Source organism: Crocuta crocuta, unplaced genomic scaffold (assembly GCF_008692635.1).
Source record: "Crocuta crocuta isolate KB4526 unplaced genomic scaffold, BGI_CrCroc_1.0 scaffold675, whole genome shotgun sequence".
Lineage (NCBI taxonomy): Eukaryota > Metazoa > Chordata > Mammalia > Carnivora > Hyaenidae > Crocuta > Crocuta crocuta.
In genome coordinates, this window is record NW_027528796.1 from 369,330 (window position 1) to 382,542 (window position 13,213).

The 13,213-nt window shown below is 53.9% G+C and overlaps 1 protein-coding gene across 1 annotated transcript in view; it reads right to left on the bottom strand.

Annotated features, from left to right (window-relative positions):
• PCNT (pericentrin) overlaps nt 1-13,213 on the bottom strand; it is a 118,571-nt gene that overhangs the window by 40,849 nt on the left and 64,509 nt on the right. The window contains exons 23-31 of the mRNA XM_077755355.1: nt 12,913-13,125; nt 7,732-7,961; nt 7,094-7,204; nt 6,961-6,981; nt 5,843-6,049; nt 3,836-3,994; nt 3,407-3,559; nt 2,207-2,299; nt 4-174 (exon numbers count right to left, since the gene is read on the bottom strand). Coding sequence (XP_077611481.1) covers nt 4-174; nt 2,207-2,299; nt 3,407-3,559; nt 3,836-3,994; nt 5,843-6,049; nt 6,961-6,981; nt 7,094-7,204; nt 7,732-7,961; nt 12,913-13,125 — 1,358 coding nt within the window. The remainder of the gene's footprint in view (nt 1-3; nt 175-2,206; nt 2,300-3,406; nt 3,560-3,835; nt 3,995-5,842; nt 6,050-6,960; nt 6,982-7,093; nt 7,205-7,731; nt 7,962-12,912; nt 13,126-13,213) is intronic.

The following is a 13,213-nucleotide window of genomic DNA, read 5'->3' on the forward strand; positions in this document are numbered from 1 at the left end:
GGCTCCGAGCGGCGCGGGGCCCCCGAGGGAGAGCTCTCTCTGCAGCCTCTCGATGACTTCGTGGAGCTGCTCCATCTCCTCTGCCTTATCTTTCTGCAGTCGCTGTTGGTTCTCTCGCAAATTCTCGATGACAGATCTCAGCTCCTCTATCTCGGAGCTTCTGTCAAAGGGAACCTGAGGAAGAAGCACATTCAGAGACGAATAAAACAGTCCATCTTCAGAATCTCCCCTCCTTTCACCTGAGGTTCAGAAGCGACCACAGAGCTATGGCACCAAACCAACAAATGACCTTTAATATCTGAAAACACCTGAAAGCTGCACTCCCACCACATCAGGGTTACCGAAGCGCTAGAGGAAGAGCACTCCCACCACGTCAGGGTTACCGAAGAACTCGTGAAGGAAGAGCCACCATGGCTGCTTTGCCTCTTGTTCAGACACTTCCTCTCGCTCTGTGCCATTGCTGCTATGGGCGGAGAGAGCTCCCCTGGCCGCCTCTTCGTGGCACCTCCCACTAATGTTGTCACCACCCTTAACGTGTATTTAACATTTACATAACATTGATTTGCTTGGTTTTACTAAAGGGAGAGTTTAGATTTTATTCATTTATTTATTTATTTTAGCATTTTATTTATTTTATTTTTTGAGAGACAGAGCATGAGCAGGGAAGGGGCAGAGAGAGAGAGGGAGACACAGAATCTGAAGCAGCTCCAGGCTCTGAGCTGTCAGCACAGAGCCCGATGTGGGGCTTGAACCCACGAACCATGAGATCATGACCTGAGCTGAAGCCGGACGCTTAACTGACTGAGCCACCCAGGAGCCCCGGGAGATTTTAGATTTTAGGTGTGGTTCTAACACTGGAAGAGGAACAAATTAAGAAAATCAGGCTTGGGGACTGGCATTACTAAAGAGCAAGACCGAGCCAGGGGCACGTATGGAGCCGTGAGGCCGTCACGGCCACCACGACTGCTCCGAGCCCAGTGATGTGACCCCCCCCCCAGACCTCGGAGAATGCTTCCGCTTATGCTGGGTGACGTCATCCTCAACATTTTGAGGTAAGAAATGTTATTATTGCTACTTTGAAGATAAGACAATTGAAGTATAGGTGTTAACTATCTTGCCAGGTGGAAAACCGGATTGAGATCTATGTCAGTATAGCCCCAAACTCTGTTAGCGGCTAAGGCACGCATGCTCCAGTTAACGATCTTCAGCCAGTTTCTTATTGTCTAATGTTTGCTTCCTAAAAACTGACAGTTTCACAACAATTCTTGGTTTCACTAGTAGTACCACTTAATTCCTTTAAACTCAAATGCAAATCTGGCCAATACTAAAACAAAAGTAACAAAACAGGTTAATTTTTGGTTTTGGTTTAGGGGATATGAGCTATCCATCACACAGGCATCCACCACGTTGAAATCTGCACCGTGAACTGTACAGGTGGCCGAAGGAGCCCTGGGTGAGGCGTGACCCTCACAGCCGGCCTGCTTGACCCTGCGCTGGGCACCACGCAGGCTCTTGTCTCCCCTAACAGACAACTGAAGGGAGTTTCAAGGGTGATTCTGACGGCACACAATGTGGGCTTATTCACTCAACTAAACACCGGAGATGAACAGACACGAGGTACAAACCAGCCACAATCACAACACAAACAGAGAACCTGAAATATAAACTCAGGGCACCTGCGTGACTCAGGTGATTAAGTGTCCAACTCTTCACTTCCAGGCCATCCATGATCTCACAGTTCATAGGTTTGAGCCCCATGACGGGTTCTGTGCTGACAGTGCGGTGCCTGCCTAGGATTCTCTCTCTCTCTCTCTCTCTCTGACCCTTCCCTGCTCACTCACTCTCTCAGAATAAGTAAATAAACTTGAAATATATATATATTATAACCCAGCACATGCAGGTGACTTTAAAGGGTAAAGCAGTGAATTGGAGGCAAGCCCTCTGGGACGCAGTGCAGCTGGGGCCGGTGGTCACAGAGGGAGGCAGCAGGTGCCCAAAGCAGGAAGACCACGCAGGCCAAGAACAGAGGACAAGGGTGGACACTCAGGCCAAGAGCACACGTGCCTGGTCTCCTGCAACTTGTGTGATGCTCCCCGTTCCCGGGGAGGTGGTCCCTTTCCGGGCGGGACACCGCAGAACTGGCAAGGCCTGGGTGCCACCCACCCAAGGGGGTGTGTGGGTTCTCAGGGCGCCTGGAAAGGCCTACCTCACTGAGAGCGCCGCCTCCCATCCCGGCCAGCTGCGCCTCGAGCTGCTCACTCACACACATGATCTCCTTTTCCTTGTTCTGCAGAAATGCCTATAGAAATAATCACAGTGACACCAATAAAACGTGACTATGGGAAGCAGTCCCCTGACCTGGCAGACATGCGGTACCCTAATAAACCCGTGGTTTTAAATACTAACACTCAGTTTGAAACTGGTTTTCTATTTGTTTCCTGTTTACTACTGATTAAGGAGGAATTCCCACTGAAGGACGCCTGATGCCTGCCACTGGCCTCAAACCCCATTGTCCCCAGTGTCAAGTGACACTGCCAGTGAGGGTGACGCATCCGACAGCAGCCGGGGGTGCCACAGGCAAGGGCTTTGCACACGACATGTCACAGACGGCTTCCTTTATACCCTGAGTCTCCTCAGAAGCACAATTACATTAAGGTAATAGAAGATTTAAAAGCAGAATTTAAAAAAAAATTAAAAAAGAACAATTTTTTTCATTCTGCTCATAGGAAGGATTAACACTGAGCAACTACTTACTAAAAATCACCTCTTCAAAATCGGGGTACCCTGTAATGACCCAAATGGAGTAAATGGTGAACATTTACTTCCTCCTGACAGCCTCTGCCATCAGACGAGTGCGCCCCTCTTGTCGCAGGACTCTGGTTGGAGTCCTTTAAAAGCCTGGTGCAGGGCGCCTGAGGTGCTCAGTCGGTTAGGCGTCCGACTTTGACTCAGGTCATGATCTCACGGTTCGTGGGTTCGAGCCCCATGTCAGGCTCTGTGCCGACAGCTCAGAGCCTGGAGCCTGTTTCAGATTCTGTCTCCCTCTCTCTCTGACCCTCCCCTGCTCACGGTGCCTCTCTCTCTCTCTCAAAAATAAATTTAAAAAACATTAAAAAAAAATAAAAAATAAATAAAAGCCTGGCTCTCAGGACGCAGACCAGTCCCAGAGGGACTGGGGTCCGGGCGGCCCTGGGCTCCGCACCCCTGTGCACTTTCTGGAGGTGCCCCGGCTCTGCCCTCAGAGCAGAAGGCAGGCACCTCCTGAAACCCCCTGCCGGTGGAGGTGGACTGTCCCCACTGTCCTCGGTGTCCAGTGTCTGGGACCCGTGGCTGGCGGTCCCCCCGGCAGGCGGCGGCCCAGGCACAGACGTGAGGTGCAGTGTCTGGGTGGGCCTTCCGGGCTCACCCTCAAGCTGGCATTCTCCTCTTGCAGTTCTCGCAGGCTGACAGCAGCGCGGCTGTTCTGTGCATCCAACTTCAAGTTCAGGTGCAGCACCTCCTCATCCTTGCTTACTAAGTCCTCCTTAATCTTTCCTAATTGTTCTTTTAAGTCCAAAACCTTTCATTAAAACAAGAGAGAGTATTAAAAAGTATCTAATATTTTAGTTCACTTAGTTATGAAAATTACAAATTAAAAGTACACGCAAAAAACTTACTAACACTTTACAGTCCACACCAAGATGTTAAAATTACAAAGGTATACAGTAGGCACAGACCCTGACCCCCTTCCTGATCATTTGGGCATCCTGCCCCTCCACCGAGGAGCAGTGAAGGCCAGCACAGCCCTGAGCAGAGGAGAGCCCCCATGGCCCCACACTTGCCGCCCCACACTTGCCTCGCTCTCCCGCTGCCGGAGTGCCGTTTGTACCGCCTCTAACTGGATTTCTGGGCCCTCGGGACAAGTGCCTGCAGAAGGGGTGCAGCATTTGCCCTCATCGAGTTTAGACTGCAGTGTGGACAGCACTCCACACTGCTCCTGTAACGCCTCTTTATCCTGTTTAAGAACAAAAGATTCATTTCAGGAACTGGGGGCCTCAAACTGTGATTGGAGTGCACAGTGTCCTCAGCTCTTCCTGGGGCCCACGTGCACACAACGGCACGTACTTTATGCACCCCTGCATGCATCAGACACCCGACCTATAGATGGGCTGTGCTCCAGAGCAGAGATCTGCCTGGTGAAGGATGTGACCCCAGAGAGCCAGCCTGTGTGCCAGCGAGGCCACGGTGATGAATGCATCCTGAGTAATTACTGAGGAAGGCACAAAAACAGTCTCCAGACTGCTGGCTATGCAGAAAAAAAATTGCAGAGAACTTGCCAAGGAGCAGGGCGATGACCCACCAGGGCACTGCACATCTGCACGATGAACATTAACGTCTCATTAAAAAACTTTCAAAGGGCATTTAATACAGACAAAACAGTCACAACAAATTAAGTGGAGAAGTTCATCTCTGTGGAGGGAAAAAAGGCATTTTCTATACCTGTAGCATCTAATACGCTCAGTAAATGTTTGCTGAGGGAAGAAGGGAGGAGGGAGGAAGGAAGAGGGAGGGAGCAGGGACAGAGGGAAGAGAGATGGAAGATGGAGGAAGCAAGAGTGAAGGAAGAATGGGAGGAGGAAGCAGGAATATGGAGGAGAAAAGAGGGGGGAGGAAGGAGAGATGGATGGGGCAGGGGTAAAGGGAAGAGGGAGAGAGGGAGACGGGTGGAGCAGGGGCAGAGGGAGGAGGGAAGAGATGAGGGGGGGAGGGAAGAGGGGAGGAGGGAGGGGAGACGGGCGGAGCGGCGGCAGAGGGAGGAGGTGGCAGGGACTGGTGCAGTCGCGGGAGCCCAGCTGTCCCGGGCAGCACAGAGGTCAGAGCAGGGGCAGGGCTCCCCTCTTGTGCTGGGCACCCCTGCAGAGACAGTAAGGGCCCAGGTCCTCGTCCTCGGGAAGGACGCAGACCCCAGTTAACTGCCGGCATCTGCACTTTCGAGAACCGAACACACCTGACAAAAACTTCTCCTTGCAGCCGGACTTGTCTTACGGTCAAACCAATGATTCTAAAGTAAGGTTTCTCACCACCACCCACTTTTCACGTAAGCTTCTAACCTCCAGTGACACGAAATACACGAAAGTCAGAAGCCCAACTCCTGGGACCAGCAGCTGGAAAGGAGGGCCGGGAGGCTGGGCCGGGCGCCTGGCAATCCGAGGGCCTCCAGCGTGGCTTCCACTTCAGACACAAACGACAATGTCTGCGCCAGACACACACTCCCAACGGCAGCGCACCCAGAGAAGGGCACAGACGTTCCCTGACCGCGTCCCCAAGCCTCACCCTCTAAGCCTCCTCATCTGGCTCATCCTGAGTTGCATCTTTCTCAACATGCTGCTGACCCAGCGAGTGAACGGGCCCCAGAGAGCGGTGAGCGGCTCTAACAAATCAACTGAACCCGAGGAAGGGCTCCATCTGGACAACAGGACTCATGGACGACCCCCGAAGGGGACAGTCTCCTGGGACCGAGCTCGTCTCCAGTGGGGGATGACGCCACCTCCAGGTGGATGGTGTCTGAGCGATGGGACCCACCCCCACCCCAGGGCCTGCTGAGAACTGGATGCAGGCTGTGCCAGCCACCCCCTCAACTGTCCATGACCAGAGGCAAAGTGTGTGCAGCAGAGGCTGGCAGCCGGCCAGGCTGGAGGGAGCACCCTCTGGAGGACGTGAAGCCGGAGGTCGCAGTGGACTCCAGGCGGGGCGGCCTGTGTCCCACCAATCCTGGGTCTTCACAGGGGCACAGACGGCAGGCTCCCTGCTGACGGCCCCCACCGAGACCTTACAGAGCCTCAGGGACGACATGGGCCACTACCTGCTGCAACGCTTTCACGATGTTCCTCTGCTTCTCCAGCTCTTCCCGCAGCTCAGTCGCTTCTCTTCGGCAGCTGGCATTTGTCTCCTGGAGACATTTTATTTCCTCTTCCTGGATTAACACTTGTCTGTCCGCCAATTCTTTCTTTATAACCAGTTCATCAAACCCATCTGATTTCTCTCTCAACTTTTCTTGTAGCAATTCAACCTAAAACAAGGAAACGGCTTAAGAAATACAATAGTTAAAACAGCCATCTTCCAAATAAAAAAGCACACAACACAGCTGAGAAAACACAAATCCTGACGTGCAGTCTACACGGAGACTACCCCAGAAGCCGAGAGAGACAGAAATTGTAATGTGGGCATTCTCTCAATAAAGACGCAGAAAACTATGAATATAATCCAAGATCTGTTAGGAAAACAAAGTTAATCTTGTTAGTAGGGAAGGAAAAGCTATTCGGCAATAAAAGGAAGGGACTCTGGGCACAGCGGCACCCTGGGCAGGGTCCAGAGACGGACTGGGGGAAGCAGCTCCGTCCCACACGGGCACACACTGCTTGTGCATTCGTGAAACTGCAGAAATGACACACCTAACACAGCGGACAGGCTAGTGAGTAGAAGGGGACTCCACATCCATGTCCTGGTCGTGTTCCAGGCTCAACCTCTGTGGGGGTCACCCCGGGGAGCTGGGTGAGGGTGCACGGGACGTCCTCAGTGGGTGTCACCCGGGGAGCTGGGTGAGGGTGCACGGGACGTCCTCAGTGGGTGTCACCCGGGGAGCTGGGTGAGGGTGCACGGGACGTCCTCAGTGGGTGTCACCCGGGGAGCTGGGTGAGGGTGCACGGGACGTCCTCATCGGGTGTCACCTGAGGAGCTGGGTGAGGGTGCACGGGACGTTTGTCTTACTGCTCACAACTGAAAGTGAATCCACAATCACCTCAAAATATGTGTAATGCTTTGAAAGAAGCAGCGAATCAGCTGCAGCCACCCCAGGCAGAAGGAAGCAGGCAGGTCGGGCTCCGAGCAAAAGAAAACAAGAGAAACAAGCAGCAACAAGCCCACATGCGAGGCCCCCCCCCCCCCCGGAGGGTCACGCGGAGGGAGGGGGACATGCCGTACCTCCTCACCCAGCTGCTCCTGCTGCCGTCGTCATCAGGTACATGGAAGGCAAAAAAGTAAACCTAAAGGTAAAACTTCAAAGCGTCGTAGAGTACGGCCACCCCAAGGCACAACATGGGACAGGCGGACTTACGCCACGGACGCCGGGGCCCCGTGGCCGGGCCGCCTGCCGGAGCTGCTCCTCCAGCCTCTGGATCTCCCGCTGGAACTCCTCCCGCTCGTGTTCCCTCTCGACAGCCTGCGCCTGTCGGGAGAGGGGTCTGCTGGGACCGCTCGCCCGGGCTGCACCCACCTCCCACCGAAGGGAAGGGGGCTGCACAAGGTCGGGAAAGGGGACGGCCCGCTCGGACGCTGCCCGCCCGCCTGGCCTCTGGTGCTGCGGCCAGCGCTTCCCTTCCACGCGCGCGGCACTGCCCGGGGAACGGGCCCCGAGTCACCAGCACTCTGTGAAACGGAGCGGAACGAAGAGGCGGCCCCGCAGGCGCAGCGCGGGGAGGCCTGCGAACGCAGGCAGGAGGAAGGTCGCAGGGAGCACGCGGCGCGGGCCCGACTGGGGCGCTGGGCACGCAGGGCCTGCAGTCTGGGCTGCTGGAGGCCCCCCCGGGCTGTGCACAGGAGGAGTTCCTCAGTCACACATCATAAACATCGACACCCTCGGAAATGTGCACCGAGCAGCAGCAAGACCGTACGGGAACCCCAATGCTCTCGTGGAACCTCACGCGATTAGGAGGACTTCCAAGGCCACAAATACAACTTATCCGAGGTGCTTACGTCCATGAACTGGCGCTGGCTCCGCAGATGCTTGTCCAGAGCCGCCATCTGCTGCCTCAGCGCCGACAGCTCCTCAGCCTGCTTGGCACACGCCTCATGCCGAGAGAGCTGCTCCTCCAGTTCAGCCTCGAACACCTTCATCTGGGAGAGCAGGACTGCGCGATCCTTCTCAGACTGCTTCCTGGCCTCCAGCTGCTGCTGGGTTAGACTTTCCACTTCCCTACAAAGAGCTGAAAGTGCAGAGAAGACAGGGAGACAAACTCCACAGCTCAGGGCGGGTACGTGGGCTAAAGCGCTAACCCAAAGCCCGCTCGGCAGCTGCCCCGCACAGCAGGGACATCCCAAGCCAAGAACTCACACCGTGTCCAGCCTCCCCGGCAGCCCCAGCCCAACGCCGGGCCAGGGGCCGGGGGCACGGGCTCCCTGAGGCCCCCAGACCCCACGCCACGAGAGCGAGGGGACGTCCTGTGAGCCAGCGTGACCCTGTGTCCTGTCAGACAGCAAGGCCACACCCTAATGCAGCCGCCATCCAGCCAAATACCCCGAGAAAAGAAAGTCAAGTACTTCTGCAAAAAACCCAAAAAACTGCCTTTTAAATTAAGATTCGCTAGAATAAAAAATTTTAAAGACAAGAAGAATATATTTTGGTATTCCTAAAAGACATATCAGCTAATTTTCTAGGAATTATTCCTTTACATACAACTCTCCAATGTGGAAAAATAAAATGTAACTTAAAACCTCCATCAGAGGGAACACAAGCCCGGAGGTCACATGCTCAGTCTGCGCACAGGGCCGGACAGTGTCTCAGAGGGAAAGGGTCCAGCCGTCAGAACTCAAAAGCCAATCTAAAGTTAACTGGATGTTAAGGCCACAGTCCAAGTAGAAACTATAAATTAAATAGTACCTATAAAAAAAAAGACTTGCCTCTAATGAATCCTGAAGTGTTCAAAGCATCCCTAAACTGAATTTTAATTTCAAGTTTTCATTTGCAGTTTTATCCTTTCAAAACTCATGTTGCTTTATAAAAATTTGTCAATCTTTTATGACAAACTATCATCACCACTTCATGCAAATAAGTCAGCAATTATGGTAAATCAGCCTTAAACATGCAGTTAGAACACCATCATTCGTGCGCCTGGAGCCAGAGCCACCCGGCCGTGCACCCAGACGGCAACTGTGCTCTGGGCCACGCGCTGCAGGAAGGGCGGCCCAGCACACGTGGGCTCCGTGTAGGCAGCACTGAGAGGAAGGTGCCCTGTGGTCGTTCGGGCCACGCTGAGGGCACCTACAAAGTCGGGCCAGCACAGAAGCTCTACTCGGGTCCCCGAACCCCTCCCCTGACACCCTCCGGGGCCCAAGCAGCACACGCTGCGGCTCAGTAACCACAGAGAGCACTGCCGGAGAAACGTTTGCCCATTTCCATGTATCAATACTGAGGACTGAGGACTAAAGTCAGCATTTGTTTTAACAATTTGCCACAAAAGCTTTGAAGTATTTTTCCTCTTTGGGGAAATCTGGTGCAGACACGATGCATATCACACGGCAGCCACTTGTGTGTTTCTACAAACCTGAGTCCTCGGGGGCTGTGGTAACAGGAATGCCTGGGAATAGAGTACACAGCATTTTCAGAGAGAGCAACACCAAGTTAGACAGCAGGATTCCAGGAGTGTCCATGGTCCTGGACAGCCTCTAACACTTGTGCTTTCCTGTATCACAGCTACGATGGTCTGAACGTGTGTGTCCCCCCAACTTCCGATGTTGAGCCTCATGAATGGGACTTGAGCTTTTCTAAAAGAGACCTCAGAGAGTGGCCCGCCCCTTCTGCAAGTGAGGACACAGCAAAGAGGCTGGAGCTCATCAGAAGGCGGCGTGCCAGGGCCTTCATCAGGGACCCCCACCTCCAGGGCTGCAGGGAGCAAGTGCCTGTTGTCTGCAGCCCGCCCGCGCCCCCAGTAACAGTCGTCCAGGCAGACTGCGCCCCCCGCAGCTGCAGCGGATCCTGGCTGCCATATAACTTGGCACTAACTCTTAAAGGAGACAGAAAAGCCCCCACGAGACAGATGGCATCGCCCAGAAAGCAGCCACGAGACACGCCTCACACACACTAAGAGGCACCGCGCCAAGAGGCGAGGCAGAGCTGAACTTCTCCACAAGGTGCCAGGGCCTCCAGAGCTCTTAGAAAGCTGGTCAGCATTCACAAGGACCCAGAACAGAATCGGGACTGAGCGGCCACACCCTGGACTGCACCTGGGGGAGCCCACAGTCAGGGACGGTCAGGAGGTGCCGTGCTGTGCTGGTGGGCAGCACCTCACACAATTTACACATGTGAGTCCACAGATAGGAGCACAGAATCGTGCAGCCGGGTGAATGGAAGGAGCGGAGGTCAGAGTAAGAGATGCGAGGGGGCGGGGCCGACGGTGGAAGGTGAGCTGCACAGGAAGTACAACACATCACTGGTGACAAAGGGAAGGAGCAGAGACTGACCCTGTTCTTCTGCCAAGGAGTGCCGGGGCTCTGGGAGCTGTGGCCACACACAGGAGCCCAGGCCTCTGAGGAGTGAGCAGGGACACAGAGGTGTAGCTATGTCTGCAGCCTCAGGAACACGTGTGGGAAGAGCCAGGCCCAGGCACGGCGGAGCGCCTGGGGGATGGACCTCACGGAGGTAGGGCCACTCAGGCCTCAGGCAGCAAGGACGAGGCTGTTCCCCAGCACAGGGCTACGTGGCTACTTAGCTGGTCCCACGTCTGTGTCTCCCACAGGCCCCGGCACTAAAGTCCAAGCACCCTGGAGTTTCCCACCATGCTCACAGTGGTAAACTCGATCTTGATGGACAGGGTATGGGCCCAGCCGCCCCACATTCACGCAGGCCGGGACAGTAACACCTGGCAACAGGTGGAAGGGGCCCTGCACTAGGAAGGTCTGCCCCAATGGGAAGCACAGCCTATGAGAAGTTCCAAATAGGAGAAAACGTATTTAAAGAAATAATGACTGACAAGCCCTCAGATCGACACTCACAGGCACACACCCACACTCACGTGCATGCTCTCACACCTGCCCACTTGCACACATCCTCCCGTGTGAGAATGGAGCCTCGCTTGACAACAGCATGGCCACGCACAGAGACGGAAGCAGGAGAGAACAGCAGGTCGGTGCTGGGGAGCACAGGAACACTGGGCTGAATGAGGGGGCAAAAGCAGAAGAACGGGGCGCAGAGGCAGGTCCCTTCCACCCAGAGAGACCTGGAAAGTGCGGTGAAAAGCACCGGGGGAGCAGAGGCAGACCCGCGGCTGCAGGCATCGCCCCCACAAGACACCCCAGATCAGCTCTGCAGATGTCATTAGTAGCAGGTTCACAAGAGACACAATAAAAGGTGTAAAGAGATTGAAAATAAAAGAAGAAAATGACATACAAGAGATAAAACAAAGCTGGGCTATGTTTTCAATAGCGGAAATTTACATCAAACATTAGAAAAAGAAGAGACACACATAGTCAGATCGATGTCATCAATAGTAAGCCGAGCAAGAAGATGAGGCCCGAGTGAGGGCAGACAGACCTTCTGAAACACCCCATGTGGCGGAAACCAAGGCCACATGGCAGCTCACTCTGCCCACAGAAACCACGGCCCGTCAGAGCCACATCTCGGCAGCACACGAGCTGTGGTGGCCACAAGCTAGCACTCGCCCAGGAGAGCACAGGGGGAAGAAGGCCCAAAACCAATTAAATGGAGAACAAAGAAAATGAGAATGATTAACAAGCCCAAAAGCTGACTGCTTATTAATGCACTTGATCTTAGCCAATAGGCCGAAAAGCGACGCTGACTGCTTATTAATGAAAGAAATTAAAAAGAATTAAAAACTGGGGAAAAGACCCGATGTTTAGGGGTGCCTGGGTAGCTCAGTCAGTTAAGCACCTGACTAGTGATCTCAGCTCAAGTCTTGATCTCATGGTCGTGAGTTCAAGCCCCACACTGGGCTGCATTCTGAGCATGAAGCCTACTTAAAAAAAAAAAAAAAGACTTGATGGTTAGAGCAGCGCTATCAACAACAGCCACACTATAGAAGAGCTCAAATGTCCGTCGACAGATGAATGGATAAAGAAAATGTGGTGTGTATATATGATGGAATATTACTCGGTGATCAAAAAGAATGAAATCTTGCCATTTGCACCCACGTGGACAGGAGTAGAGTGATTATGCTAAGTGAATTAAGTCAGTCAGAGAAAGACCAATGCTGTATGATTTTATTCGTATGTGGAATGTAAGAGACAAAATAGATGAACATGGGGGAAGAGAGAGAAAAAGAGAAGAAAGGGAAACAAGCCACAAGAGACTCTTAACGACAGGGAACAAACCGAGGGGTGGTGGAGGGACGTGGGTGGTGAGGGGGGGCTGGACGGGCACTTGCTGGGATGAGCACCGGGTGTCGTATGTAAGTGACAAACCGCTCAATTCTACTCCCGAGACCAACTTTACCATGTATATTAACTAGAATTTAAATAAAAATTTGAAACAAACTAAAATTGGAGAAGAGTAAAGAGTTTCCCGAATTGGCCAAGGCTGTAGCACAAAGCAGACTTGTGCGCTACAAGCCGTCATCTGAGAGCCACAACCCTAGAGACGGGCCAGTGGTGCGGGAGTCCCTGGTGGGCGAGGGTGCGAGATACATGCTTTGGGGAAGGCTGAGCCCACACGGAGCTGGTTCCTACAAGTCTGCTCCTGAGGGTCCCACCACCTGCGGACTCAGTGACCTGGGCACCTTACATTTTGACTGTTCACATGTTAAATATTTAAGATATAAAACCTCTAATAATCTGAAATCACAATGAGCTTTTGTTAAAACAAGGTTTTCCTTCTTAAGACTGATATTAGGCACTTTTTAAAAATCTTGGGTAAAAGTTTTAAGTGGCCCTCGTCTTCCCACAGCCATGGCTGTTTCTCTCAAACAGGCTGGTGACATTTCAGTGGCCCCATTTGCCAGAGGCAGTTCCGGCCTCACACTGCTCTCAGAACCCAAGTGGCCACCAGGGCCAGGAGCCTCTCCAACGGAGCAGCAACGCGGAGGATGTGGCGCCAGCGCCCCCGATCAGGGCCTCTGCCTTCTTTCCACGGCCCTCTGTGAGCGCGAGCGAGCGCGCTGCTCCCTCTGCCGGGCCGTCTCCAGCCACGGAACCAGCATTTCTTACCAGCTTCTCTCTCCCCTGCTTCGGCGGCCAGGGCCTCCTGCTGGGTGCACAGCACGGAGTTCTCCTCCCTCAGCTCGGCCTGCTGCTGGGTCGCCCGCTCCAGCTGTTGTCTCAGGCTCTCCAGCTCGACGGCGAGGCCCTGCTCGGCCATCTCCTTCTGGCCCAGCACCTGCTGCAGGCTGGCCTGCTCCACCTTGAACCCTTCAATGAGGCCTGAGGAGACGGGGAGAGACCCGCTGCTGAGGCCTTGCTGGAGCAGCAAAAGGAGCAGGTGGGCCAGACGTGGGCACCCCGGCCCCAG